General features: G+C 40.7%; 1 protein-coding gene across 4 annotated transcripts in view; it reads left to right on the forward strand.

The window, feature by feature from the left end:
- Window positions 1-26,951, forward strand: part of SASH1 (SAM and SH3 domain containing 1) — a 392,317-nt gene that overhangs the window by 69,003 nt on the left and 296,363 nt on the right. Inside the window, exon 1 of one of the 4 annotated variants that reach the window (XM_049903927.1) lies at window positions 726-15,948. The exons of the other annotated variants lie outside the window; for them this stretch is intronic. Within the exon in view, the coding sequence (XP_049759884.1) occupies window positions 15,898-15,948 (51 nt within the window). The 5' untranslated portion in view covers window positions 726-15,897. Of the gene's footprint in view, window positions 1-725; window positions 15,949-26,951 lie in introns of those variants that run through there. 4 annotated transcript variants of the gene reach the window in all.

A 26,951-nucleotide genomic window follows, 5' to 3' on the forward strand; every position in this document is an offset into this window, starting at 1 on the left:
GAACTGAGAGCTAGGGGGTGGGGCAGCAAAAAGAAACGGGGAGGAGGAACATCCATTTATCTCCAGGATCATTCTGTCACCTTTGGTTAACAATCAAGAAGTACAGAACAAGCAAAAGGATAGAAGAATTGAATAACACTATGTCCTGGCCGTGCTTTCTCACGTTTTTCCTCAGGCTGGTGCTCTCAGATGCCCAGGAAAACACTGCACGCTTCTGCAGGCTCACACATACACACACACCCACACATACACTCACACTCACACACATTCACACTTACACACACTCACACATACATGCATACGTTCACGCACTCATATATACACTTGCACCCTTACACATGCTCACACACAATTCTACTCACTTGCACACACTCACACTCGCACACACACACACACACACATTTCATGGTATCTTACTCATGTCTATTCACCTCTGTGCTGAAAGCTGACATGACAGTAGGAAACCTGCATTGTGGCCAGTTTGCTCACCTCCTTTCTCACCATTTAGCTCCTGTATCAGATAAATTTCCCTGGACAGCAAGGCAATGTCAAACTCAAAGTCAAGATCAATTCCAAACCCTCTCCCTCACACTGAGGAGAACCCATTTTTAATTCTTGAGCCATCGTTCTATCCCCGACAGGTGACTTCCCTTTGAGAATACAGACAGGGACAGGGCTGCATCTGTGCTGCCCCCCTTCCTCCCCTCCCCCCCCCCCCCCCCCGGTGCATCTGGAAGCCGATTCTCAGTCCCAGGTGTCTACACCAACTTGACATTGCCCAGGCTGGGCACTAGGCTGAATTGCATAACCCACGGCTGCCAACTTTAAGGAAAATCTGGCTTCAAGTCAGATGGACCCCAGGGACCAAGTTGAATAACAAAAGTTCAGTGGATAGGGGTTTAAGCTTAGGGAAAAGGAGATGCCAGTGACATAAAATATGGCAAACATTCAACAGTGGAAAAGCGCCATGACCTTGAAGAGCCAGGGAGAAAGGATGGAGACGTGCTTTTCGAGAGACAATTGTAAAGAGGTTGGAAGAAGAGACCAGAGCAGCAGGAATCACTGCAGGGTGCCTGGGGGCACACACCTTGGCAGGATCTTCCATAACTCCTCCAGGGTACCTGGCACAGGGTAGGGACCCAAGAACAGCCTGACAAGTCAGTAGATAAATATGCAGGGAGTGAGGCTTTCACTGAGAAAGCAGAGGTTGTTAGATGAGTGTCATTTTCTTAGCAAAGCCTGGACCTGCCTTTTGAGGGCCCAGCCTTCTTGCATTCTTAAGCATGTTTTCTAAACTTGGGTCCTGGGGAAGCAGAAGGCTGTTCTCAGGTTCACTGAACTAGAACAGCATTTTGATACAAACAGACCTGGACCCACTGAAAGACTTGTGCACTTGGCAGCAACACCACCTTGAGTTCAGACAGAAAGCACATCTGTGCCGCACTGATAATGTAATAACCTACATTGCATTTTTGGCCGAGAGCACCTGTGTGCAGCCCAGAATGTCAGCCCAAGGCAACCATTCTGATGGAGGTAATATTAACAGCTCTCATTAAAACTGATGACTATAGCGGTGCCCAGTAGCAGGGTGACGGTGAGGTGTCTGTCTGCATTTCCATTACAAAGCCCCTATTTCTGGACTTCATAACTCAACCATAGAAATCTGCTTTGCAGTTGAGCCGAACCAAGAAAGAAAACTGTCGTGGGGTAAAAACAGTTTGACTTTTCAAGCTGTCGAAGTATGTACGTTGTGCGTTCATGTCTGCAGGTGTTCCACTCTATGTCACATGGAACATTGCTGTCTTCTTGCCCCTCTCTGAACAATGGAAAGAAGAGGTTGTTTGAGGATGGAGGTTTCACTTCTGAGCAAGCCCAGGGGCAGTTTGAATGTCTGAATAGACATGTTAAGGGTTTATCATAATGGGCCCCGAAACTATGGCCCTGAGATCATCTTTAAATCTTAAACCAAAAATATTCCCTGAAGTCTTTTTAAAACTGAACAGTAAACCAAAACCCATTGCTGACAATTTGATTCCAACTCACAGTGACCCTATAGGACAGAATAGAACTGCTACATAGGGTTCCAAGGCTATAATCTTTATGGAAGCAGACTGCTACACCTTTCTCCCATAGCGCGGCTGGTAGGTTCAAACCTCTTACCATTCGGTTAGCAGCTGAGCTCTTAACCACTGCGCTAGCAGAGCTCCTTAACCAAACAATAGTTTAACTAGTAAAGAATGTCTGCCTTGAGCATTGTGTTCTTTTGAGAACTATCTAATGGGATCAAATTGACAACAGCGACTCAAAAGATTACATAGGAAACTTGGGGGCAGTGAGTTTATGTTAATGGGGAAGGAATAATTCAGAAAAGGAGGGTGAGAATGGTTGCACAACTTGAAGAATGTAATCCATGTCACTGAATTGTACCTGTACAAATCATTGAATTGGTGTGCTGCGTATATTCTCAACAACAAAAACAAAAGATAAATTATTTTTAAAAAACAAAAAGAGTTTATTGTAACGGGAGGTGAAACTTGGACACCAATCATATATCCTAGGTATGTACTTTTGTGTTTTATTTACTGTTATCCATCCAAAAGGAGGAAGCAAGAAATTCTCCTTGTGCCAGTTGGGTCTTCCTGAGGTTACATACGGCTGAATCTTGCATACTTTCAACACCGCACCTTTCTCTGATGAAGGAGAGACGCGAAGGCATGCGTTTCACTTTCACTGAGTTCTAGGGACTCTGCTATCTTTGCTTTTGAAAAAAACATATTGGGAAATGCATCCTTGCCCTCAGTTAGACAGATTAAAGCCTGATGGTCTACATTTCTGTAATTCTGTCCCAATTTACAATGTAGATGAACTATTGTTACTGCAAAAATATGAAGAATTATATTCATAGAAGATTGTTTTAAAAATATAAGCAGATTCCTTTTATAATTTCTGCTCTTTCCAAAAAGTATTGCTTGGGAAGAGAAAGGTCATCATTAGCTACAGTAGCCTCTAATCCTTTCACCACAAAAATCATATTAAAGCATGAATCAGCTCATGCCACTTCTCTGTTTAAAATTCTTTGATGGCTTGTTATTGAGCTTAAAATAAAATCCATACTCCTTACCATTCTCCATGAGAGCTGCGTAACCTAGTTCTTAGAGAGACTTCCGACCCCACATCATGCTTTTCTCCTGTGCTGTCCACCCGCCAATCATACTTGGCTTTTTTCAGTTTCTCAACTGTTTTGGTTGTTGTTAGCTTCCGTCCAGTCGGCCCCCAACTCGTGGTGACCCCAGGCACAACTGAACAAAGCGCTGTCGGGTCCTGTGCCACCCGCATAATAGGTTGCAGATTGGACAGTTGTGATCTATACGGTTTTCGATGGCTGACTTTTGAAAGCAGATTACTAGGCCTGTCTTCCTAGTCCATCTTAGTCTGCGAGCTCCACTGCTACCTGTTCAGCCTCAGAGCAACAAGCAAGCCTCCACTGACAGATGAGTGGTGGCATGAGGTACATTGGCTGGGCATCAAACTTGGCTCTTCTACATGGAAGTCGAGAATTCTACCACTAAACTAACTGCATCAAGCTTTTTTCCTGCCTCAGGGACTTTGCACGTACAGTTACTTTACCTGTAAGTCTTTTCTTCCCACTCTTAGAAGAGTGGCTTCTTCACTGTCTTCCGTCTTAAGCGTTGGCTTCTTCTGATTGCCCTATCTGAAGTGGGTACCCTCTCCAAACAGTCTCTGTCTTAGCCCCTTTTTGGTTTCTTTTAAAAAACTTAGCACAGGTATTATTTTACTGATTTTTTCATGGACTTGACCATTCTTTGTACATTCATTTAAGAAGTATACTTCATTATGCTGTTTTAAGAACTATCTATATGGGATCAAAGTGACAATAGCAACTCAAAAGATTAGATAGGTGCAGTGCGTTTATGTTAATGGGGGAGGAACAACTCAGAAAAGGAGGATGTGAATGGTCGCACAACTCGAAGATCATAATCAATGCCACTGAATTGTACATGTAGAAACTGCTGAATTAGTGTATGTTTTTGCCGTGTATAGTCTCGACAACAACAAAATAAATTTAAAAAAGAAAAAGTACGCTTCATGAGGGCAGAGTCTTTTCCATACTGCATTCCAACGCCTAGCACATAGTAAGTGCTCAATAAATATTTGTTGAATTAATTGAAAAGTATATATAGGATGATACGCATTTAAGCTTCTTTTAGTTACCTCAGTTGCCCATATTGGCTCTTTAGTGTAGATTAAAAAAAAAAATTCTTCCTCAGTATTTACATAGGCTCACACTTTGCAGAAACGGACTAAGATTCCCACACCAGATGAAATTGGAGAGAGAAAGGAATTCTATTCTTTTTTTTTTATTATTGCGATCAAAACACTCACCAACAAAATAACTTCCACATTTACAATTCAATGACATTGATTACATTTTTCATGTTGTGCTACCATTATCAATATCCTTTTTCAAAATATTAAGGCACCATTAACATAAACTCCACACTCCGTAAACAAAAACTTCCCTTTTCTGTCTTCCTTGCCACCGCTAGTAACCATTAATAATCTTTGATTTCTATATATTTGCTTATTTCATATAAGTGAGATCACACAGTATTTGTTCTTTTGTGACTGATCTATTTCACTCACCATAACGTTTTAAGGTTCATCCATGTTATGGCATGTATCAGAACTTCGTTTCTCTTTATGGCTACATAATATTCCATTATATGGGTATACCACATTTTGTTTCTTCATTCATCTGTTGATGGGCATTTCAGTTATTTCCACCTTTTGGCTGTTGTGAAAAGCACTGTACTGAGCATTGGTGTATAGGTTTCTGTTTGTGTTCCTGCTTTCACATCATCTGAGTATAGGCGTAGGACTGGGATTGCTGGGTCATATGGTAATTCTATGTTCAACTTTTCAAGGAACCACCAAATTATTTTCCGCAGTGGCTGCACTATTTTACATTCCCACCAGCAATGGATGAGGGTTCCAATTTCTCCACAATCTCACCAACACTTGCCGTTTTCCTTTTTTTTTTTTTTTATCATTGCCATTCTAATGGGGGTGAGATGATATCTCATTGTGGTTTTGATTTGCATTTCCCTAGTGGCTAATGGAAGCCCTGGTAGTGTAGTTGTTAAGAGCTACAGCTGCTAACCAAAAAGTCAGCAGTTCAAACCCACCAACCACTCCTTGGAAACTCTATGGGGCAGTTCTACTCTGTCCTGTAGGGTCGCTATGAGTAGAAATTGACTCCATGGCAATAGGTTTGGGTATTTTGGTTTTAATGTCTAGAGATGTTGAACAACTTTCCATGTTCTAGGAACTCTGTTCTTTTACATCTTTCTCCTTCTTTATAATATCATAAATAATGCCTAGTTTATTAGATGAGTTTATGTAGCTAACCAGGAAGCCCATGCCTCTTGAACTTTTAAAGCCCAGATTCTTAACTTGATTTACTTTGAGCTTTAGGTAATGAAATGATAAAAATAAGTTCAGTATTTTAGAAATCTTAAAATACAGGTATGAAAACACTGATTAATGTGCCAACTAAGCCTAATTCTCTCAGAACACTAAACCACATCCTGGATGTAACAGGCTCAAGAACCCATAGCTAATAAAAAAGTATTTAGGACCCAAGCCCAGACCTTCTGGAGCCAGGTAAACCTACTGCCGTCAAGTAGGTTCCACAATTCATTGCACTGTGACTGTCGCTGGGAAGGCAAAGTTAGCCTTCTGCATAAACAGGGTACCAATAAACAAAACAGGCAGTTAAGGATTAACATCAACCCAAGATTCTGCAATTGAACTATTCAAATTCTAGATACTCTTTCTTTTGAATTAAAGAATGGCTGGCAGTAACTAGATAGTAGACAAGAATTATCTTAGGTGAAGGGAAGGACAACACACAATACAGGCAAAGTTAGCACAACTGGACTAAACCAAAAGCTAAAAAGTTTCCTAAACACTTTAAGGGACAGTGTAGCAGGGGCAGGGGTCTAGGGAACATGGTTTCAGGGGACATCTAGGTCAATTGGCATAACAAAGTTTATTCAGAAAATGTTCTGCATTCCATTTTGATGAGTGGTGTCTGGGGTCTTAAAAGCTACCAAGCAGCCATCTAAGAGGCATCAATTGGTCCCAACCCACCTGGAGCAAAGCAGAATGAGGAACACCAAAGACACGAGGTAAATATTAACCCAAGAGACAGAAAGGGCCACATAAACCAGAGACTCCATCAGCCTGAGACCAGAAGAACTAGATGGTGCCCAGCTACCACCAATGACTACCCTGACAGGAAACACAACAGAGAGTCTCTGATGAAGTCGGAGAAAAGTGGGGTGCAGAACTCAAATTTTAGTTAAAAGGCCAGACTTAATGGTCTGACAGAGACTGGAGGGACTCCAGAAGACATGGTCCCTGGACTCTCTGTTATCCCAGAACTGAAACCATTCCTGAAGCCAACTTTTCAGACAAAGAATAGGCTAGACTATAAGACATAAAATGTTATATGTGAAGAGAGTGCTTCTTAGGTCAAGTAGATACTTAAGAATAAATGGGCAGCTCCTGTCTGGAGGCGAGATGAGAAGGCAAAAAGGAACAGGAGCTGGTTGAATGAACACAAGAAATCTGGGGTGGAAAAAAGGAGTGTGCTGTCACATTATTGGGATAGCAACTAGGGTCACATAACAATGTGTGTATAAATTTTTGCATGAGAGACTAACTTGAGCTATAAACTTTCACTTAAAGCATAATTTAAAAAAATAAAGTAAAATGTTAAAAATGCCAAAAAATAAATAAATAATGGCTGGTTCCAGAAGGGCATCTATGTAAAACCAACAGCGAACATCATTCTTAACGGAGAGAGGCTGAAAACATTCCCCTTGAGAACGGGAACAAGACAGGGAGACTGTTTATCACCACTCCTATTTAACATTGTGCTGGAAGTCCTAGCTAGAGCAATAAGGCAAGAAACAGAAATAAAGGGCATCTATTTTTTTTTTTTTAAATGGGTAATGAAGAAGTAAAACTGTCACTATTTGTGGATGATTATGATGGTATACATAGAAAACCCCAAAGACTCCATGAAAAAACTACTGGAACTAATGTAGAGATTCAGCAGTGTAGCAGCATACAAGATAAACATACAAAAATCAGTTGGATTCCTATACACCAACAAAGAGAATGATGAAAAGGAAATCAGGAAAACATTACCATTTATAATAGCCCCTAACAAAATAACATACATAGGAATAAATCTAGCCAGGGCTGTAAAAGACCTATACAAAGAAAACTTCAAAACACTGCTGCAAGAAACCAAAAGAGATCTACAAAAGTGGAAAAACATACCATGCTAATGGATAAGTAGACTCAACATTGTGAAAATGACAATTCTACCCAAAGCAATTTACAAATACAATGCAAACAATCCTGATCCAAATATCAACAGTGCTCTTTAAAGGGATGGAAAAACTAATCATTAACTTTATGTGGAAAGGGAAGAGGCCCCAGATAAGTAAAGCACTATCAAAGAAGAAGAAGAAAGTAGGAGAACTCACATTACCTGACCTCAGAATCTACTTTACAGCTACTGTAGTCAAATGAGCCTGGTACTGGTACAATGACAGATACATTGACCAATGGAACAGAATCGAGAACCCAGATATAAACCCATACCTATGGCCATCTGATCTTCAACAAGGGTCCAAAGTCCATCAGATGGGAAAAAGACAGTCTTTTTAATAAATGCTTGTGGGAAAACTGGATGTCTATCTGCAAAAAAAAAAAAAAAATGAAACAGGACCCATACCTCACACCATATGCAAAAACTAATTCAAAATGAATCAAAGACCTGAATATAAAGCTAAAAACTCTAAAGTTCATAGAAGAAAAAATAGGATCAACACTAGAAATCCTAATACAGGATACAAACCATAACCAACAATACACAAACTCCAGAAGATAAGCTAGATAACTGGGATCTTCTAAAAATTAAACACTTATGCTCATCAAAAGACTTCACCAAAAGAATAAAAAGAGAACCTACAGACTGAGAAAAAAATGTTGGCTACTGCAAATCAGACAATGGTCTAATCTCTAAAATCTAAAGGAAAATCCAGCACCTCTACAACAAAAAGACAAATAATCCAATTAAAAAATGGGCAAAGGAAATGAACAGACACTTCACCAAAGAAGACATTAAAGCCACTAACAGATGCGTGAGGAAATGCTCATGCAAATCAAAACCACAATGAGATACCATCTCACCCCAGCATCCTGGCACAAATCAAAAAAACAGAAAATAACAAATGTTGGAGAGGTTTAAGCTTGGAATTCTCAGGCACTGCTGGTGGGAATGCGAAATGATACAACCATTTTGGAAAATGATATGGTGCTTCCTTAGAAAGCTAGAAATAGAAATACTATATGATCCAGCAATTTCACTCCTAAGAATATATCCTAGAGAAATAAGAGTCATCACACCAATAGACATATGTAAACCCATTTCTTTGCAGCATTGTTTGTAATAGCAAAAAGATGGAAACAACCTAGATGCCCATCAACAAATGAATGGATAATCAGATTGTGGTACATACACACAATGGGGTATTACACAACGATAAAGAACCACGGTGCATCTGTGAAGCATCTTATAACATGGATGAATCTGGGGGGCATTATGCTGAGTGAAATAAGTCAATCACAAAAGGACAAATATTGTATGAGACCATTACAGTAAAAACTCATGGGAAAGTTTACACACAAAAAGAAATAATCTTTGATGGTTACGAGGGAGGGGAAGGGTGGAGTTGGAAAAACACTAGACAACAGATAAGTGGTAATTTTGGTGAAGGGTAAGACAGTACACAACACTGCGGAAGCCAGCATAGCTTGTACAAAGCAAGATCATGTAAGTTCCATAGACACATCCAAACTCCCTGAGGGACCAAGTTGTTAGGCTGAGGGCTGTGGGGACAATGGTCTCAGGGAACATCTAGCTCAATTGGCATAACATAGTTTATAAAGAAAATGTGCTACATTTTACTTTTGTGAGCAGCGTCTGGGGTCTTAAAAGCCTGTGTGCAGCCATCTAAGATACTCCACTTGTCTCACCCGTTCAGGAGAAAGGAAGAACGAAGAAAACTGAAGACACAAGGCAAAGATTAGTTCAAAGGACTAATGGACCACAACTACCACAGTCTCCGTCACACTGAGTCTAGTACAACAAGATGGTGCCCAGCTACTGCCACTGACTGTTCTGACAGAGATCACGATAGAGGGTCCCAGACAGAGCTGGAGAAAAATGTAGAACAAAACTCTAACTCACACACACAAAAAAAGACCAGACTTACTGGCCTGACAGAGACTGGAGAAAACCTGAGAGTACGGCCTCCGGACATGTTTTTACCTCAGTAATGAAGTCACTCCCGAGGTTCACCCTTCAGCCAAAGATTAGACAGGCTCATAAAACAAAACGAGACTAAAAAGGGGCACACCAGCCCAGGAGCAAGGGCAAGAAAGCAGGAGGGGACAGGAAAGCTGGTAACAGGGAACCCAAGGTTGAGAAGGGGAGTGTGTTGACATGTCGTGGGGTTGTTAACCAATGTCATAAAACAATATGTGTACTGTTTAATAAGAAGCTAGTTTGTTCTGTAAACCTTCATCTAAAGTACAATTAAAAAAAAGAATTTTAAAAAAAGAGAAAGAATGGCTAGTTCCAGAAGTTTCTTAAAAGATCAGACCCTCACGTTAGAAGTGGTAGTACAGTAAAACCTGCGAAAGCCAGAACTTGTGTAAGGCAGAAACCTGTCAGGGAAGGAAAACTCAGGAATTGACTGGATGGCAATGGGTTTGGTTTTTTTTTGGTTGATAGCGACAAAAAAGGCAGAAAACTTACTTGTGAGACCTGGAAAAACAAGGCAGTCCCATAGAGTTCCAGCTCTCACATATTTCAGTGTACAAGTCAGGAAAGCTGTAATAGTCATTGATAGCTTACCCTGAATTACTTTCAGATTCTTTCCCGTCTGCCGGTTGCTGAAATTTGGTTGACTGGAAGGAAAATAGGAAGAGGTTTAGATTATGAGTGTTGCATACGAATGTGACCTTTGGCAAGTTACTCACCAAGCCTCAGTTTCCTCACCTGTAAAATGGGGATATAACCTACCTCATGGTGCCCATGAGGACAACTAAGATAATGTATGCAAAGCATTTAACACAATGTGTAGTAAGGGTCCAATGTTGGCTGCTGCTGTTGTTATTGTAATTATTATTATTAATGGCTATCCCAATGTAAGGGGAGTTCTAAGCGGCAAGCTTTTTTTTGTTTTGTTCTGTTTCTTTTTTTAAAGGGGGAGCCTGTGAAAGCTGGAAAGCCAGTAAGGAACAAAGGGCCATAGAGAAGTAAGGGAAAAAAAAAAAGGGAATAGAGTACCTAAAACAAACCTCACCAATTCCATAATTCTGCTTGAGTAGGGTCTCCACCAAACCACTTCACCTCTCTGAGCTTATCTGCAAAAGATAACACCCACTCTACCTACCTCAAAAGGCTGTTAAGAATTCAAATGAGACACGTGTATGTAAAAGCACTTTATAGATCTTAACAGGAATGTTTGATGTTGCTCTCACATGTTACAGGACTAACTGTTGTTTCAATCAAGTCTGTGGTTCTCAACCCTGGCTGCACACTAGAGTCTCCTGGGAATCTCCTGGGAGCTTCTGAAAATCCAGATACCCAGGCCACACCTCAAACTAATTAAATCAAAATCTCTGGGGGTGGGACCCAGGCTCAGTACTATTTTTTTAAGCTCCCCAAGTGGTTCCAGTATCCAGTCAAGGTTAAGAGTCGGAGAATAAAGTGTTTCTCAAACTTGCCTGGTGATAAGGCTCCTCAGAGTCCCCTTTAAGTACAGAATCATTCTTTCAAGGGAGGAGGCCTGGGAGTCTTTATTGTCAACAAGCACCCTGGGCTGATGTTTATCACCAGGCAATTATGAGGAACATCGGGTGGAATCAAAGTCTGAGAGCTGGAAGGGCTATTGCTCAAGGTTTGCAAGCTTGAATCATCCCTAAATGATGTGAAACTTTATGAATCCTATGAACAAAAGGTGAATGTGTGTCAACCAGTTATGTGAACAACAAATAAGAAAACTGTTAACTATTTCTGTTTGTGCAGAAATCATCGCCAGCGACATTCTAGTTCAGGAAATCTTGACTGAAAGAAAAGACTGTCAAGGTTATGAAACATTTCTTAATCAAACAATGTGTAATGCCAGCAAACGCATTAAAAGATGAATTCTTTCATTTAAGAATAAATGTTTGAGTATTGTGAAATAAAGTAATAAACTCAGCTTTTTGGTGTGCATGATGGGAACTGACTTCCAGATGGGACAGACACAACTAAATTTTTTATTTTTTCCTCTCCAAAAAGAATACATTGTACGGCTCCACAAAGCCTCTGCTATTATTACTTTTAGCTTCATGAGAAAGTTAGGCAGATCAGGTTTAATGTAAATAACATACAGAGAGGTTATTATGGAATAGAAAAGTGGCAAATATGGAGAAAAAAGAAAAGCAGAGTGGAAATATGAAGGAAAAGAAGTTGGTCAAGTGCGGATTTCCAAGTTGAAAAACTCAGCCCAACTCTGATGGTGCATGGCGGCACCTATTTCCGGTCCTCTTCACTGTAATGAAAGCACCAAACTCTGCCAGGACCATTGATCTATCAGTTCCCACTCAACAGTCTAACGTTGTCTTTTGAAAACTTAAGTCTTCAAGAATGCCTTTTCCTCTGGGGGCCATACCTTCATGCCAAGCCTGGGTAGTCAACCTGAAAAACTTCCCTCCTTCCTATTTTCTACATTGTTTGAATCCAGCCATCGTCAAGGCTTTGCCTGAGCCATAAATACTGTCCGTATTTAGAGATGGTTTACTTCTAAGCTTTTAAACAAGAAAGATAATGGAAATTGATTTTAATAAGTCTTAAAAAATATGTGGCACAGTGGTTAAGAGCTACAGCTGCTAACCAAAAGGTGAGCAGTTTGAATCCACCAGCCGCTCCTTGGAAACTCTATTGGGCAGTTGTAGCCTGTCTTACAGGGTCGCTGTGAGTCAGAATCGACTCAATGGCAATGGGTTAACAGGTTAATAAATGTGTAAGATCCTTGGGTGGTGCAAACAGTTGGCCTTTGCCTACTAAACTAAAGGTGGAGGGTCGAACCCACCCAGCAGCACTGCAGAAGAAAGGCCTGGTGACCTGCTTTCATAAAGATTACAGCCAATGTAATTTTTAGAATGAGCTCAGTTCTGTTCTGTAACACATGGGTCAGAATCGACTCAATGGAAACAAGTTTAGTTTGGTTTTAATAAATATATATGTTTCGAATATTTGCATTTGTAATGATTTCTTATAAGTTACTCACTTCTAAAAGTTTGTCAGTAAGGCGATTAGGACTGATGATACTGGGTTCAGTCTGAGTTTTATCTGTAGAAACTATATCACATTGCTCTAGGCAGTAAGTACTTGTTTTAATGTGTATTCACCACACCCATTTCTGAGCATCTCCTTTTATTTTTGATAAAGGGCTTTAAGAGAGAAAATCAACGTAGCCTACCTTCTTGTGGTACGAATTAACAGTGCATTTTCATTGAATTTGTTTTTATTCATCAAAAAGTTTTTATAATTAGTAAGAGTATGTTATAAATAGAAGTCCCTGGATGGCACAACAGTTAAGCACTTGGCTACGAAACAAAGGTTGGTGGTTTAAATCCACTCAAAGGTACCTCATAGGAAAGGCCTGGGGATCTACTTCTGAAAGGTCACAGCCACTGAGAATCCTACGGAGAGCAGTTCCACTCTGAAACACACTGGGTCGCCGTGAGTCAGAATCGATTTAAGAGCAGCGGGTTTGGTTTTGGGGTTTGCTTGTGTGTTTGGTGTACTAAATACTTAGAATCATATGCCCCATAGAGGAGCTGGCAGGCAACAGCGGAGCCTCTCTTGTGCCAGTACATACAGAAACCTGAAACAAGACTGGGGACATGGGCATCCCCAGGGGTGTGTCCTCCCCATCACCCAGTTTCTTTGGGTTTTTATATATTTTTTTGTGCTTTGATGAGTCATTTGGGATATTAGGCTATGCTAGAGGGGAGAGGGGGGACATAGAAATGTTGGGAACTGTTAAAAACTAAAAAAAAAATTCCTGTTCGTGACCGTTTCCCATGGTCAGCCCACTCCCAGTGCCCATTTCTTCCAGCTCCCACATTCTTGAGCCCTAGAGAGCCTTGATGTGTTTCTAGTGAGTGTCTGACACATAGTAGGATGCAAGATGTAATGCACCGTGGGGTTCAGAGACGCCAGTATTATAGGTGACATTTTTAAAGAGTGTCCATAGATTACCAAGTCATAGTTGAGAAATGAAAACAGGTTTGTGGAAAGAAAACCTTAATTACTATGATGTTCTGAATTATTATGATGTTCTCTACAAAAGGATTTTATTGGTGCACGTCTGAGTACTTTTCTGCAGGCAAGAGTAGGCAAGACTGTTATCTCTTATAGTTTGGAAAATGACCCTATCACAGGTTAACCATAGATATTTGCCTGACCTACAGTTCTCATCTGATATACAATGAACTTTTGAGTTTATAGCCTTGGCTTCTGTGTTCCTAAGAGTCGAACTCTAAAACAGAAACTACATGCTGTGGGGCAGGAAGTCTCTCTTGGTTGTTGGGAAACTGAGACCTAGAGGAGGGGAGGGATATGACAAAGGTCACAAGGTACTTAGTAGCAGCCCTGAACTAGAACTGGGGCCTCCTGATTCATAAGCCACTGCTCTTTGCCACCCCACTCAACCCCCTACCTGGTACCCCAGCTCTACCCCCGTCACAAAAATAACCCACTGCTCACTGACAACATCTGGCTTTCCTTACCCAGATTAAAACACACACACACAGAGATGAAAATTAAAACAGATCCAGAGTCCCTGGGTGGCAGAAGTGGTTAACTGCTTGCTCAACTACTAGTTGAAAGGCTAGTGGATTGAACCCACCCAGAGGCACCTCGGAAGATAGGCCTGGCGATCTGCTCTCGAAAGGTCACCCCCTTGAAAACCCTGTGAAGTAGTTCTACTCTTCATACATGGGGTCTCCATGAGTCAGAATCAACTCGACAGCAACTAATAGCAACAACAATAAATTTGCTAAGTATATTATTGATACCCATTAGCAGGGTCAGAATTGCAGAGATGTTGGCAATTGTTTCAAAAAGAGTCTATCGACCCAAAGAAAACCTGGGTGTCTAATTTGTATAAGGTAGTAGGTTTCTTTCCTCTTCAGATCCAATGTATTAGCTAAAACTTGCCTTATCAGCCATAACTGTATGCTCCAAGGTGGAAAAAATTTGGAGATTTCAAGTCAGTGGCAATTGGTGATTATGCCCGATATCAAGTTAAGGAAAGACCTTTGCCCTCTGTTTTACCAGGTTGTTTGTAAATCATCACTGATTTTAGAGGTTTGGAATCATCTATCTTGTTGAACCTCTTTATAAATAAGGGAGCAGTGACCTGGGCAGCAGCTTGCCCAGGGTCACGTAATTTAAGAGAGATCCAAGGATAGGTCCCTTTCTATCTCATCCAGAACACCCCTTATAATGCTTCCTAAACAGTTTCTGAACCCATTCATAAGCTCCCAGAAGTTTAATCTTTCCCATAAAAATAGAAGAAATAGTAGCCTGATATTCATTAGTGATTGAATGCTTTATCATATAGCTCTATTATGCCACATTCATAATATTTATTTTAAAGAATATATGGATTTTCTGAATATATTTTTTAATGTGACTATCTTCTAAGGAGCTCTGTGGCACAACAGTTAAGTGCCTGGCTGCAAACGGAAAATTGTCAGTTGGAAACTATCCAGCGGTTCCACCAGAGAAAGACCTGGCAATCTGCTCCCTTAAAGATAACAGCCTAGAAAACCCCATGGGACAGTTCAGCTCTGTCAAATGGAGTCACTATGAGTCTAAATAGACTCCACGGCACCCAACAGGAATATCTTCTGACTAGTCGCTGAGATTACATATACCTAAACTTATCTACGTCTGCTTAATGGAAAAGTGTCATATACATGAACTTGTAATATTTTAAAGCTCCATATAAAACTTTTATTTAAATGAAAGTTTAATTATTTTTTCTTTAGGTTTCTTAGAAATTAATATTTTTCATGTTTTTTTCAAGGTTATTAAATTGGGTTAAGAGAAGGGGCTCTGAGGTACAGTCATGCCACGTGAACACTAATTCTAGAACATTAAACTTATTGTGTTAAATTGATTTCTGGATGTTTCTCTGTGGAAGTCTTGGAATAGTCCTCCCTTCCTTTTCTTGAGCCAAGAGGACTCTGAACCAGAACAATTCAATTTGTGGACAAACTATACTCAATGAACCAAAGACAAGCATTAAGATAGTTTTGTGGGGGAGAGGGGGTGACTTTTTGATTACTTTTGTGTGTTTTGAAAATACCTGGATTTCTAGTTAAAAGTTCTGAGATGGAGTTATAAGCTTTGCCTCTGAGGCACATATAAAAGGTTGGTTTTGAAGTCTGAGAACGTAGAGGAGAGCTCGCCTTTCTGTCGTTTCTGTCCTAGTCATTGTGTTATATGTTAAACATTTGGAAAGAGCCCCAGCTAGGCCTCAGGAAGCAGTTAACTGCCTCTGACTTATCATCCTGAAGGCGATTTGTTTTAAAGTTGATAATCCCTAGGGCTACAAGAGTGTCCCACATCTGCCCTGAATTGAAAACAGATTCGCTTTAAGGGCCTTACATCAGTGCTGCGGAGTCATTCCATGTGAGTCAGAAGGAAGTCGGGGAAGCCTTGGACATATGGCCGCTGGACACCCAGCAGCTCGCTTCATGGAGGACCAAGGCTGCAGGGTATGTCTGCTGTCAGTGTTTGGATTTTAAGACTGTTTTTCGTGTCCTTTTCACGTGTAGGCACTAGGACTGTTTGGGAGGGAACTGATGGTGCGGTATCTATTGTGGAAAACAGGTATAAAGTAACTTTCAGTCTCTTGGGGTTTACCGGACTATAAATGAATTGATCGAAATTCCAAGAGGTTAGTCAGCCTCTGCTTCAGTGCTGCGTATTGCCGTTTTTGTGACTTATTTATGTAAAATATATTTATTTAAACATGCAGAGATTTATATAAAAGTTTCCCTCCAGGACACTAGGAAGACTTTGTAAGCCAAGAAAAGTTTTTACTGTTAAAAACTAGAGCTTTTCCACCCTCTGCTTATCTATGAAATGATTTTAAACTATTTCCACTCATGCTAAGAATGAAGGCTGGAACTATGTGCTTCATATCACAAACCTCAGGGGATCAGGGCCAGCAGATTAACTATTTAGCATCTACTGTTCTCCTGAAGGAGTTTTCTTCCCAGCTTGCTCAACAACTTTCAGTCTTCTCTCCTGAAACAGTATATTACAGAGTATGAAATTCTTTTCCTTTCTAATTAAAAAGGAGATTGAATTTGTTGGTTGTAAATGATGAAAGGTTATGCCAATATTCGTTGCAGTATTATTCACAACTGCCAAAAGACGGAAGCAACTCAAGTGTCCATTAATAGATGAATGGATAAACAGAATGCGGTCTGTGCATACAATAGAATCTTACTCGGCCATAAAGAGAAATGAGGTTCTGATACATGCTACTGCATGGATGAACCTTGAAAGCATTACGCTGGGGAGAACCAAACCCATTTCGGTCAAGTTAGTTTTGACTCATGATGACCCCATGTTTTATAGAGTAGGACTGCTCCCTAGGGGTTTTTTGGCTGAAATTTTTACCAGGCCTTTCTTCTGTGGCATTGCTGGCTGAGTTCCAAACACCAACTTTTAGGTAAGTAGTTGAGTACAAACCATTTGACCAAGTAAGACCCAAAAGGATAAAGATCATATGATCCCACTTATATGAAATATCTAGATTAGGCAAATGCAGAGTCCAAAGTTTATTAGCGTTACCAGGGGCTGGAGGGAGGGAGACTGGGAAGTTATTACTGAAAGGTATTGAGTTTCTGTTTTGGGTGATGTGAAACATTTGGTAATGGATAGTGGCGGGAGTAGCACAGTATGGTGAATGTCATTAACGTCACTGAACAGTACACTTAAAAATGATTAAAATGGCAAAGTTTTTTAATATATACTTTGGTGGCATAGTAGTTAAGAGCTCTAGATGCTAACCAAAAAGTCAGCCCTATGGGGCAACTCTACTCTGTTCTATAGGGTTGCTATGAGTCAGAATCGACTTGACAGCAATGGTTTTTTGTTTTTTGTTTTGGTTTACCACAATCAAATTTTTAAAAATGATTCAAGGAAAATAATAGTACAGGGGCCATGAATCAGGGCCTGAGGGCCCAGCAGCCTGCTGCATGGATACTGAGCCCTCCGGCCTGACTCCCCAAGGCCCCTCCTGCTACCCTTTGGTTCTGACTGGGCTTTGGCAAGTGGAGGCCTCTCAGGTTGACTTCCAGAAGTCTCTTCTGCGCACCATCAGATCTGAGGAGCTGAGGACAGTGGCTGGCATAATCGGTGCCCACTAAACACTGGTTGAGTGAGAACAGAATGATTAATTGGAACTCTAGAAGAAATGCCTTTTTTTTTTTAGACCCTTGAAGTAAATCTTTTTTTTCTTTAATTTTTTTTTATTATTATTATGCTTTAGGTGAAAGTTTAAAGCTCAAGTTAATTTCTCATTCAAAAATTTATACACATATTGTTTTGTGGCATTAGTTGTGATCAGAAATGCCAGTTCTAATGTATGTAGCTAATGAGTCTCTGCCTTGGGGGGTTTCCTCTAGTCTGTTTGGTCAGTTGTCACAAGAAGTAGAGAAGAGGGGATGATGGGTAGTTGAGAGGAAAGTGCTAGAGTACCAGTTAGAGCCCCTGTGTAGGAAATGTATGACTACACGGTTATGGTATTAATAAACCAAAACCACTCTGAAATATGAGTTTTTAGAGGTAACACTCATACCCTGAGAGAGTGTTCCAGAGTCCAAGGAAAGCTGGTATGGAAGAAAGGGAACGAACACAGCTGGCCAGCTTCCCCTTCAACTTGGTGCAGATGTTCCAACAGCACAAAGACTAGTCTTGTTCCATGTGCTTCCCTTGGTTTCAGAAACAATACGTTAAGAACAGCCCAGTTGGCAGGTAACAACCTCGGTCCAAATGCCAAGACACTGCTCCATCTTGACTGGTTGCCCACAGTTCTTGAAAGAGGAAAGGTTTTGCAGATGCCAAAAATTGACTGCGAACTCTGTCATGGAACTATGCCCTCTTAATCCCCGCAAAACAGAGGCTTTCTTTCAGAAAAAGAAGCACATTTGGGTTTTTGTGCTAGAGGAGGCAAAAAGATTTATTGATCGACTCAGACAGAAAGGGGAATTATCAGACTTAGAAACATCATTTCTGTCCTAGCTAAAGGGACTGGTGAATGAGCCTTGAGATCTATAGAAACAGTTCCAGTTCAGCCCAGCCTCCTCTCTGAGGGATTGTATATGTATCTATATATATCATATATAGATATATACACCATATATATCTATATATACAGGCAGACCCAGGATTACAAATAGGTTCCATTCCTAAATCTGTCTTTAAGTCAAATTTGCATGTAAGTCGAAACAATTAGGTATGGTCCATATCTAAAGTCAGTTAGTCAAATGTTTATCTTAGTATATGGTATATTGTGTACCTTTCTATGCATAAAAAACATAAAAGAAGCACTTCCAGGTACACCAAAACATCTCTAACATGGTAATATGGTAATAATAATGTTTTGATGCGCATCGCAAAGTAGCGCATCTGTTGTTTCTTATTACGAACCATTGTATGTACCTCAAATTTTTAATATAATAGGCTTTATGGGGGTTGATTCATAACTACAGGCTGTACATAAGTCAGACGTTCATAATTCAGGACTGCCTCTGTGTGTGTATTTAACAAATAGAGCTAATCTGTATTATTAATTTCTCAATCCCAGAGGTTTGGAAAGGAAAAAAAGGCATGTGGCAGAGGCTTCCACAGTGATACCTGTAGTATAAGTGTGACTACGGATGTTGTTGTTAGCCGCCGTTGAGTCAACCCCCAACTCATGGTCACCCCAGGCACGACTGAATACACTGCCCAGCCCTGCAATCTGATAGGGATTGGACCATTGTGTTGCATAGTTTTCTTTGTCTGATTTTCAGAAGTAGATCACCAGTCCTTTCTTCCTAGTCTTAGTCTGAAAGCTCTGCTGAAGCTTCTTTAGCATCATAGCAACATGCAAGCCTCCACTGATGGACAGGTGGGTGGTGTCGGCATATGATGTGCATTGGCTAGGAATCCAGCCTTGGTCTCCCACATGGAAGGTGAAAATTCTACCGCTGAACCACCACTGCCCCCTTAATTACCATATGAGACTCTGGCTCATCGCGAACCTGTAGGACAGAGTAGAACTGCTCCATAGGGTTGCTGAGGCTGTAATCTTTATGGAAGCCAACTGCCACACCTTTCTCCCACAAAGTGGCTGGTGGATTTGAACAGCCGACCTTTCAGTTAGCAGCCAAGTGCTTAATCACGCACTACCAGGGCTTCTTTAACTACCGTTATTTTAAACATCCACCCCTAAAAGCCTTCTACCTCTTTTTAGGTAACAAAGTAAACAAATCTTCATGTGTGACTATATCCCCTTTCCCTTCTCTGTCCTCTCCTCCTTAACTCAACCCCAAATTTGAACACTGAGCATTTAGTGATATTCCACCACTCACCAAGGGGTTATGTTTCCATGCCTGTTTACAGCCTCATTGCTCTCCAGAAGTTTTGTAAGCCATTGTTTGGAATTCAGAGCACACTATCCCTCTGAAACAGATTTAGGCTCCCAGCTCAGGACCTGAATGCAAATTTGTCCCAAACTATAAAGAAATATGTTACATGTTTCTGGAAAAGGACAGGAGGAAATTCTGTTGTTTTGGTTAATGTCATTGGGGAATAAATTTTACAATGAACTGTAATAATGTTTGTGAGAGCATTTTTAATGTCTTTGAAAGGTAATGCTTGGCCTTGCCCCCTATTCTCTCTTGATCTGGACTCTAACCACCTATCCCAGGTACATTATCTCCTGCTACTCTCCCAAATGGTTCCCTAGGCTAGAATCCTAGCAAATTATTTGCATGTACTTTTCCACTTGTGGTTTCTTTTGCCTGGAATGCCTTTTTCGGATTCTGATTCCTATAGAATTCTTGATCACCTCAAACACTTACACAATTATAACACCTTTGTACTGCCGGCATCAAACTCCCGCCTCTACTTCATTGGCCACAAACCCCTCTGAGAAAATTCTGCACGCAACTTCAGGTGGTTCTTCCATTGACCTTCTAAGGTCTTAAAGACTCTGGTTTAAATACCCTCCCCGAGGAAAAGTTAAAAATTCCCCTTCCTACCCTTCCTGCATTTCTATAACACCTTGGAAATACCTCTATGTATTAGCATTTATCATATTATATGGCAATTTTTATTTACATGTTGTTGTCTTCCCTAGACTTCGAGCTCCTTTAAGGCAGGGATTCCCCCAGAGCTTACAACAATGCCTGGGAAATAATAAACACTTCATATAAGGATGGATAGATAGGTGGATGGATGCATGTTTGGATGGAAAGATAGATAGAGGGAGGGATGATTGAATGGATAGATATGTGATTGGATGGATAGATGAATGGGTGGAGGAATGATTGGATGGATGGATGGATGCATGAATGCATCATGGGTACATGGGTGCATGGATGGAGTGCTGGAGAAAAAGATGGTTTATTTATTTATATGAGTTATACAGAAACTTTAATGGATTCTGAAAGGGCTTTTAGATACTTTCAAGGATATGAGATTGAAGACATTTGTCCTTTATTCTTTTTCTTCTACTATTTGCTTATTGGAAAAGAGGAAGGAATTTTGAGCCATAGAAAAAGCAAGGAGCTTGGAGTAAGAACAACCCATACCCAGTGCCATGGAGCCGATTCCGACTCATAGCGACCCTATAGGGCAAACGGACTCTAATTCTGACTCTCCACTTTCTGGTTGTGACCTTGGGTATTTTTGCTTTTCTTCATCTGAAAGATGGGGAAAATACCTCAAGGTATTATCAAGGTATTATTCAAGGAGTTGTAGGGAAGATTAAATGGTAATACATCTAAAAGCCTAGAATGGTGCTTAATCCATAGGAGGTAGAAGATAAGTGTTAGTAAAATATGAATCTAAATCTAAAATGGCAGACATAGAACTTTGAATCCAGCCTCGGATTCTCTGTCCAGCCTTGGATGCTTTTTCCTTCGCTACTAGGACTCCTTCATTTTAATGCAGGTATGTCAATATCATGATTCTACCTTTTATCAGCCACTTCTCATATCACTTGGGTGAAAAAAAGAAATGAAGAAGAGGGTTCAAGGGATTTGTGAGTAAATCTAAAAAAGAGTTTGCCCAAAGTAGAATTAAGTAATCTGGGTGAAGGCAGAGGAACAAAGAAAGTACAAAAAAAAAGGAGGGGGGCGTGTGGTGGGAAGCGTAGGTGATGATGAGAAAGTTGTTTGGTACAGATAGTAGCATAGAGAAAAGAAAGAAAAAATGGCTCCTTTGTGGAGGAAATTACACTCCCAAGGTTAAATAAGGAGCAATTGTTATTTAAATACTCTGTAGGTAGACTTTGTAACCTGGAAGTGCTTTATGTAATCTCAAGAACTTTACACAAATAATGATAATACTGCATTGAAATTGTCAAGGATTTCATTCTGGTGGAATCAACAATCAATGCCCATGGCAGCAGCAGTCAAGAAATTAAACGACATATTGCACTGAGCAAATCTACAGCAAAAGACCGTTTTAAAGTTCTAAAAAGCGAAGACATCACTTTGATAAGTAAGGTGCGCCTGACCCAAGCGGGGGTCTTTTCTATCACTTCATACACATTTGAAAGCTGGACAATGAAAAAAGAAGACAGAAGAAGAATTGATGCATTTAAATTGTGGTGTTGACAAAGAATATTGAACATACTATGGACTGCCAGAAGAATGAACAAATCAGTCTTAGAAGAAATACAACCGGAATGCTTATTAGAAGTGAGAATGCCAAAACTTCACCTTGCTTGCTTTGGACATAGCATCAGGAAAGACCAACCACTAAAAAGAACATCATGTGTGGCAAAGCAAAGAGTCAACAAAAATGAAGAAAACCCTCAATGAGATAGATTGACATAATAGCCACAAAGATGGACTCAAACGTGTCAAAGATCATGAAGATGGTGCTGGCAATGCTTCACTTGGCTGTACATGGAGTGGCCATGAGTCAAAGCTGACGTGACGGCAACTGACAGCAATAACAACAAACACTTATAAAGCGCTTACCAGGTGCTGGGCACTGTTCTAAGCTCTTTACACCTATTAACTAATTTAATACTGACAATAACCCTGTGGAGTAGGTACATATAGTCCTTATCTCACTGAGAAGGGAAGAGGGCACACAAGAAATTGCACTCCAGTATATATGGGAGTCAGTGTTTGAATCCAAGCAGCCAGACCCCAGAATCTGCACTCACAATCAAATGACAAGCACATATGGACTCTCTGCATCTGATGTGACTCCTGACACTGATCATACTGCTGATTCAGCTGCTAGGCTAGTAGCATCGTTCAGTCCAGTTTGATGGGCATCCGATAAAGATGCCTTTCAAGACATTAACTCTAACACCTGAAAAACTAGAATGGTAGAATTTTATAGCTTGGAGGACATTTGGTTCATCTCACCCAGACCAGCCAGCTGATTGTGCTGAGAGCTTCCAGGGCAAGTCCAACTCAGGGTCACTGGTCAGAGTCTCTGGGGATAGACACAGGGTAGGGGTCAGATGATCTTAGCCAGCCACATAGCGTTGGAGGGAAAAAAGAAGACATCATCTGTATTCCAGATAATGTCTGGGAAACTCTTAAAAATTCCTTCTGAAAGCTTGTAGACATTATGATGTCAACACTGCAGAATTTTATACATATAAAAATAAATTGTACTTTCTTTTCTTAAGAATCATCTGTTTTTGCCCTTGGGGAAAAAAAAAAACAAGGTACACAGTCTTTGAACATTGTGTCCGTCTTTACTGGATTGGGCTTGACAGGTCCACATCCTAAAATAATTCCATCGCACTTGCATCTGTCCCTCAGCTCTTACCTCCCTTTATGAGAGCCCCGAGCAATTTGATTCCATTGTCTCATATCAAAAATACGAATGTGTTTGAATAGTTAACACATTCAACAAATTCTGATATAAGAATGTTTTAGGCTGGTAGGAATCATGTAAGTACTCCCCTTTTCTATCTGTTTGAATCATTATAAGCATTTCTATAATAAAGAAAATCACTCTCCAAGTGCTTCCCAGTTGTTTAATTCTCTGGGTATTTTAGTCATCCCCATTTTAAACACTCACATGCCCCACTGATTTTCAGGGTGTGATCCATGGGTGAATGTTGTCTTGTGCCATCAAGTCAATTCCAACTCATGGCAACCCTGTGTGTTACAGAATAGAACTGTTCCATAGGATTTTCTGGGCTGTAATCTTTAGGGAAGCCGACAGATCACCAAGCATTTTCTTCCCCATTGCCACTGGGTGGGGTTCTAACTGCCAACCTTTTGGTTACCAGCTGAGCACAAGCCAAATGTGACACTCAGGGACCTTAGGGGTGAATAGGTAGGTAAGATTGTTTGAAATGTTGCCAGAAAGTTTTGCCTATCCCCAAAGCTTCCCCTCAATAACCCATCTGAAATCCCTATCTTCCAACTCAGGAGAACAGGGAAAATAGCATTTGAATAGCATCATGAAAGTCAAGAGCATTTTGTAGACCAAGATGATCAGGCTAGAGGAAGGGAGAGGGGCAGTAGAAAAGCAGGAAGAAGGGCAGTAGGAAGTGGTTTTCCCAGGTCTTTGTCCCCATTTTTTCTCACACAGCCTGGCTGGAGAACATCTCACCTAAAATCATTTCATGTAAAATTCAATCCCCTTTAGAGCATTGTTATATCTGTTCAGATGTCCTGGAAATAAATATTAAATTAAACTTTAATTTAATTTAGATTCTGAATAAAATCCTTTACATAAACTGACTAAAAAGAGCTTAACTATCCAAAAGTAGGTCAGATGGAAAAAGGCACTTTCAACCATACAAAGCAATCCTATCATTTAGAAAATCCTGCAAATTTAATAAATACCTATTAAAAATACAAAATTAGGTTAGATGTGCCCTTTGAAAAACTGATTTTTTTTTTCTTTTTTTCCGTCTTTGAACTTCTCCAAAATGCCAAGAAAATACAGGACACCAAAATGAAGCCCAGAATCTCAAACAAAGGTTGAATTTTAAGCAAATTGCTCACTGGGCAAATGGATTTTTAAGGAACTGGTTTAAGGCCAGCGGGCTGCCTGGCAGGGCTATTGTGAGGGTAGGAAGATATTTAATGAATGTAAATCTCTAGTCCAGTGCCTGACATGTAATGGACACTCGATAACTTTTTCTGGAATGAATCCTGAATAATTCTAGACTAACTCAGCCAAGCTGACTTAGCTATCTCCTCTGGCCTAGCTGACCCCTGAGTAAAGGTCATTTCTCAGATTACGTGAAGCAATACTTCCTAAAAAGAGCAATCCATTGTGAAACAAAAGCCTCAAATTTCTGGGACTTGTTGCCTAGCCTGTTACAAAAGGGTAATAGTATAAGCGTTATGACAGGGTTATTGGGAGAATTAAATGAGATCATGTTCACTTACTCACTCATTCACTCATTTATGCATTGTTTCAAAAAATACTGATGATATATTTACGAGGCAAGATGGAAGACAGTGATGAGCAAGCCAGACAAGGTCTCTGCCCCCACGGAACTTAAATTCTTCCATAAAACACTTGGCAAACAAGTCCTGCTGTCACTAGCCCTGAGCACTCCCTCAGGGTGAGCAGCAAAGTGTTCTGGAAAGGACAGTCAGCTAGGAAATCTAACTGACACCCACTGGAGTCCTGGTCCACCACTTACCAGCTGAGCTTCCTGAGAAGTTTCTTAGCCACAGTCCTCGTTTATAAAATGGGGTTAATAACACCTACTTGCAGGGATTCCATAAGGATTAAATGAGACATACTGAGTGTGAAGCACCTAGCACAGTGTCTGGCACATAATGGGTGCTCAATAATTAGTAACCCTTATTCTCTTAATGAGAAAATAGATCACAAGGTGTCAAAGAAGGGAATAAGAGGAAGTAACAGTTACTTTCTCAGAGCGCATTCAGTAAAAGCAGTACCTTTTCAATCATTTTTGAGGTTGCATGTTGACCCTGGAAGGAGCGAGCCCTGGTGGTGCAATTGGGGGTTCTAACCCTCCCAGCGGCTCTGCAGAAGAAAGACCTAGTGATCTGTTGCCATAAAGATTATAGCCAAGAAAACCCTATGGGCAGTTCTATTCTGTCACATGGAGTTACTATTAGTTGAAATCCACTCAATGGCACCCAACAACAATGTGTTGACCTGGAGGTTGTTAAAGTGTAATATTAAGACATAAGAGAAGCAGGACTTCTGGTTAAACATAGTACATTAAACCATGTTTTTTTCTCCACTCCCTCCCCACTTCCTGGTAAAGTACAATTAAGGAGGGGATGCCACAAGAACGACAATGATGGAAGTAGGGGAGGAATAACAGAAATGAGAAACATCAACAAAAGTTGGGGAGATAGATGTTGATTGAGCATAAAAGTAGCAACTGATGTAGTACAATGGAGAAAAGCGAAACCTAATAAATTGCCCAGGGTGTGGGGTCTGGAGAACAACCATAAGAATAAGCTAATTGGAGCCACTAATCCCAGAAAGGCTCTGGGAAGGGTCGGGGGTGGGAAAGGCTGAAAATAAGAGGATTCTTTGATTTTCTGCATAGGACTAATCAGAACCCCAGAAACCTCTTCCCCCACCACCACCTCCATGTCTTTCTGGCCAGCCAGAAAGCTAAGCCATTTCTTTCCCCATCATAGCAGAAGACTGGAGGAGAAGCTGGAGGAAGCTCTGGTCTCAGCACCACCAGGAACAGCTGAGAAGGGGAGTAAGGCACTGTTATGAATTGATTTGTGTCTCCCCAAAGTATGAGTTGGAATCCTAAACCCTATTCCTATGGATGTAATCCTGTTTGAGAATAGGGTTTTCTTTGTTGTACTAATGAATCCATATCCGTGTAGGGTGTGTCCTAAACCTAATCACTTCTGAGTTACAAGGAGCAGCACAGACAAGAGGCAAGCAATCACAGAAGCAGGAAGGCAGACTCTATGTAATGAAGATGGAGGCACATGAAACTACAAGCCCGGGAACTCAAAGGATTGCCAGCTACTAGAAGCTGAAATAGACAAAGAAGGATCTCTACCAACAGCCACACACTGAGTTTGAACTTCCTGCCTCCTGAATTGTGAGAAAATAAATGTCTGTTCTTTAAAGCCACAGTTGTGGTATTTGTGTCATAGCGGTACTAAGACAGGCACCATCCTAAAAACGGGAAATGAGTGAAAATCTACAGACTGAAAGGCAAGACTTCCCAGTCACTTTTACCAACTCAGCTTTCAAATGTTGGTATCCATGTTTTTACACCACCTACCCACTCCCCAACTACCACTATCAAGAGAGGGAAGGCAGGATTCCTCATTGTTGCAAATGGCCTACCCAACAGAAAAAATCTACAACGACTGACATTTGGTGATTTCCAGCAAGAATCTAAACCCTCTACCGTCAATCTACAGTGAGGCCTACCAGTCAAAAGACCCACCAGGCAGGGCTTCCAGTCTCATTCGTGGTACCTCATTCTTAACTATGAACAGAGAAAAACGGGTCATCAAACAATGGAAAGTCTGAATGGGAA

This window comes from Elephas maximus, chromosome 1 (assembly GCF_024166365.1).
Source record: "Elephas maximus indicus isolate mEleMax1 chromosome 1, mEleMax1 primary haplotype, whole genome shotgun sequence".
Lineage (NCBI taxonomy): Eukaryota > Metazoa > Chordata > Mammalia > Proboscidea > Elephantidae > Elephas > Elephas maximus.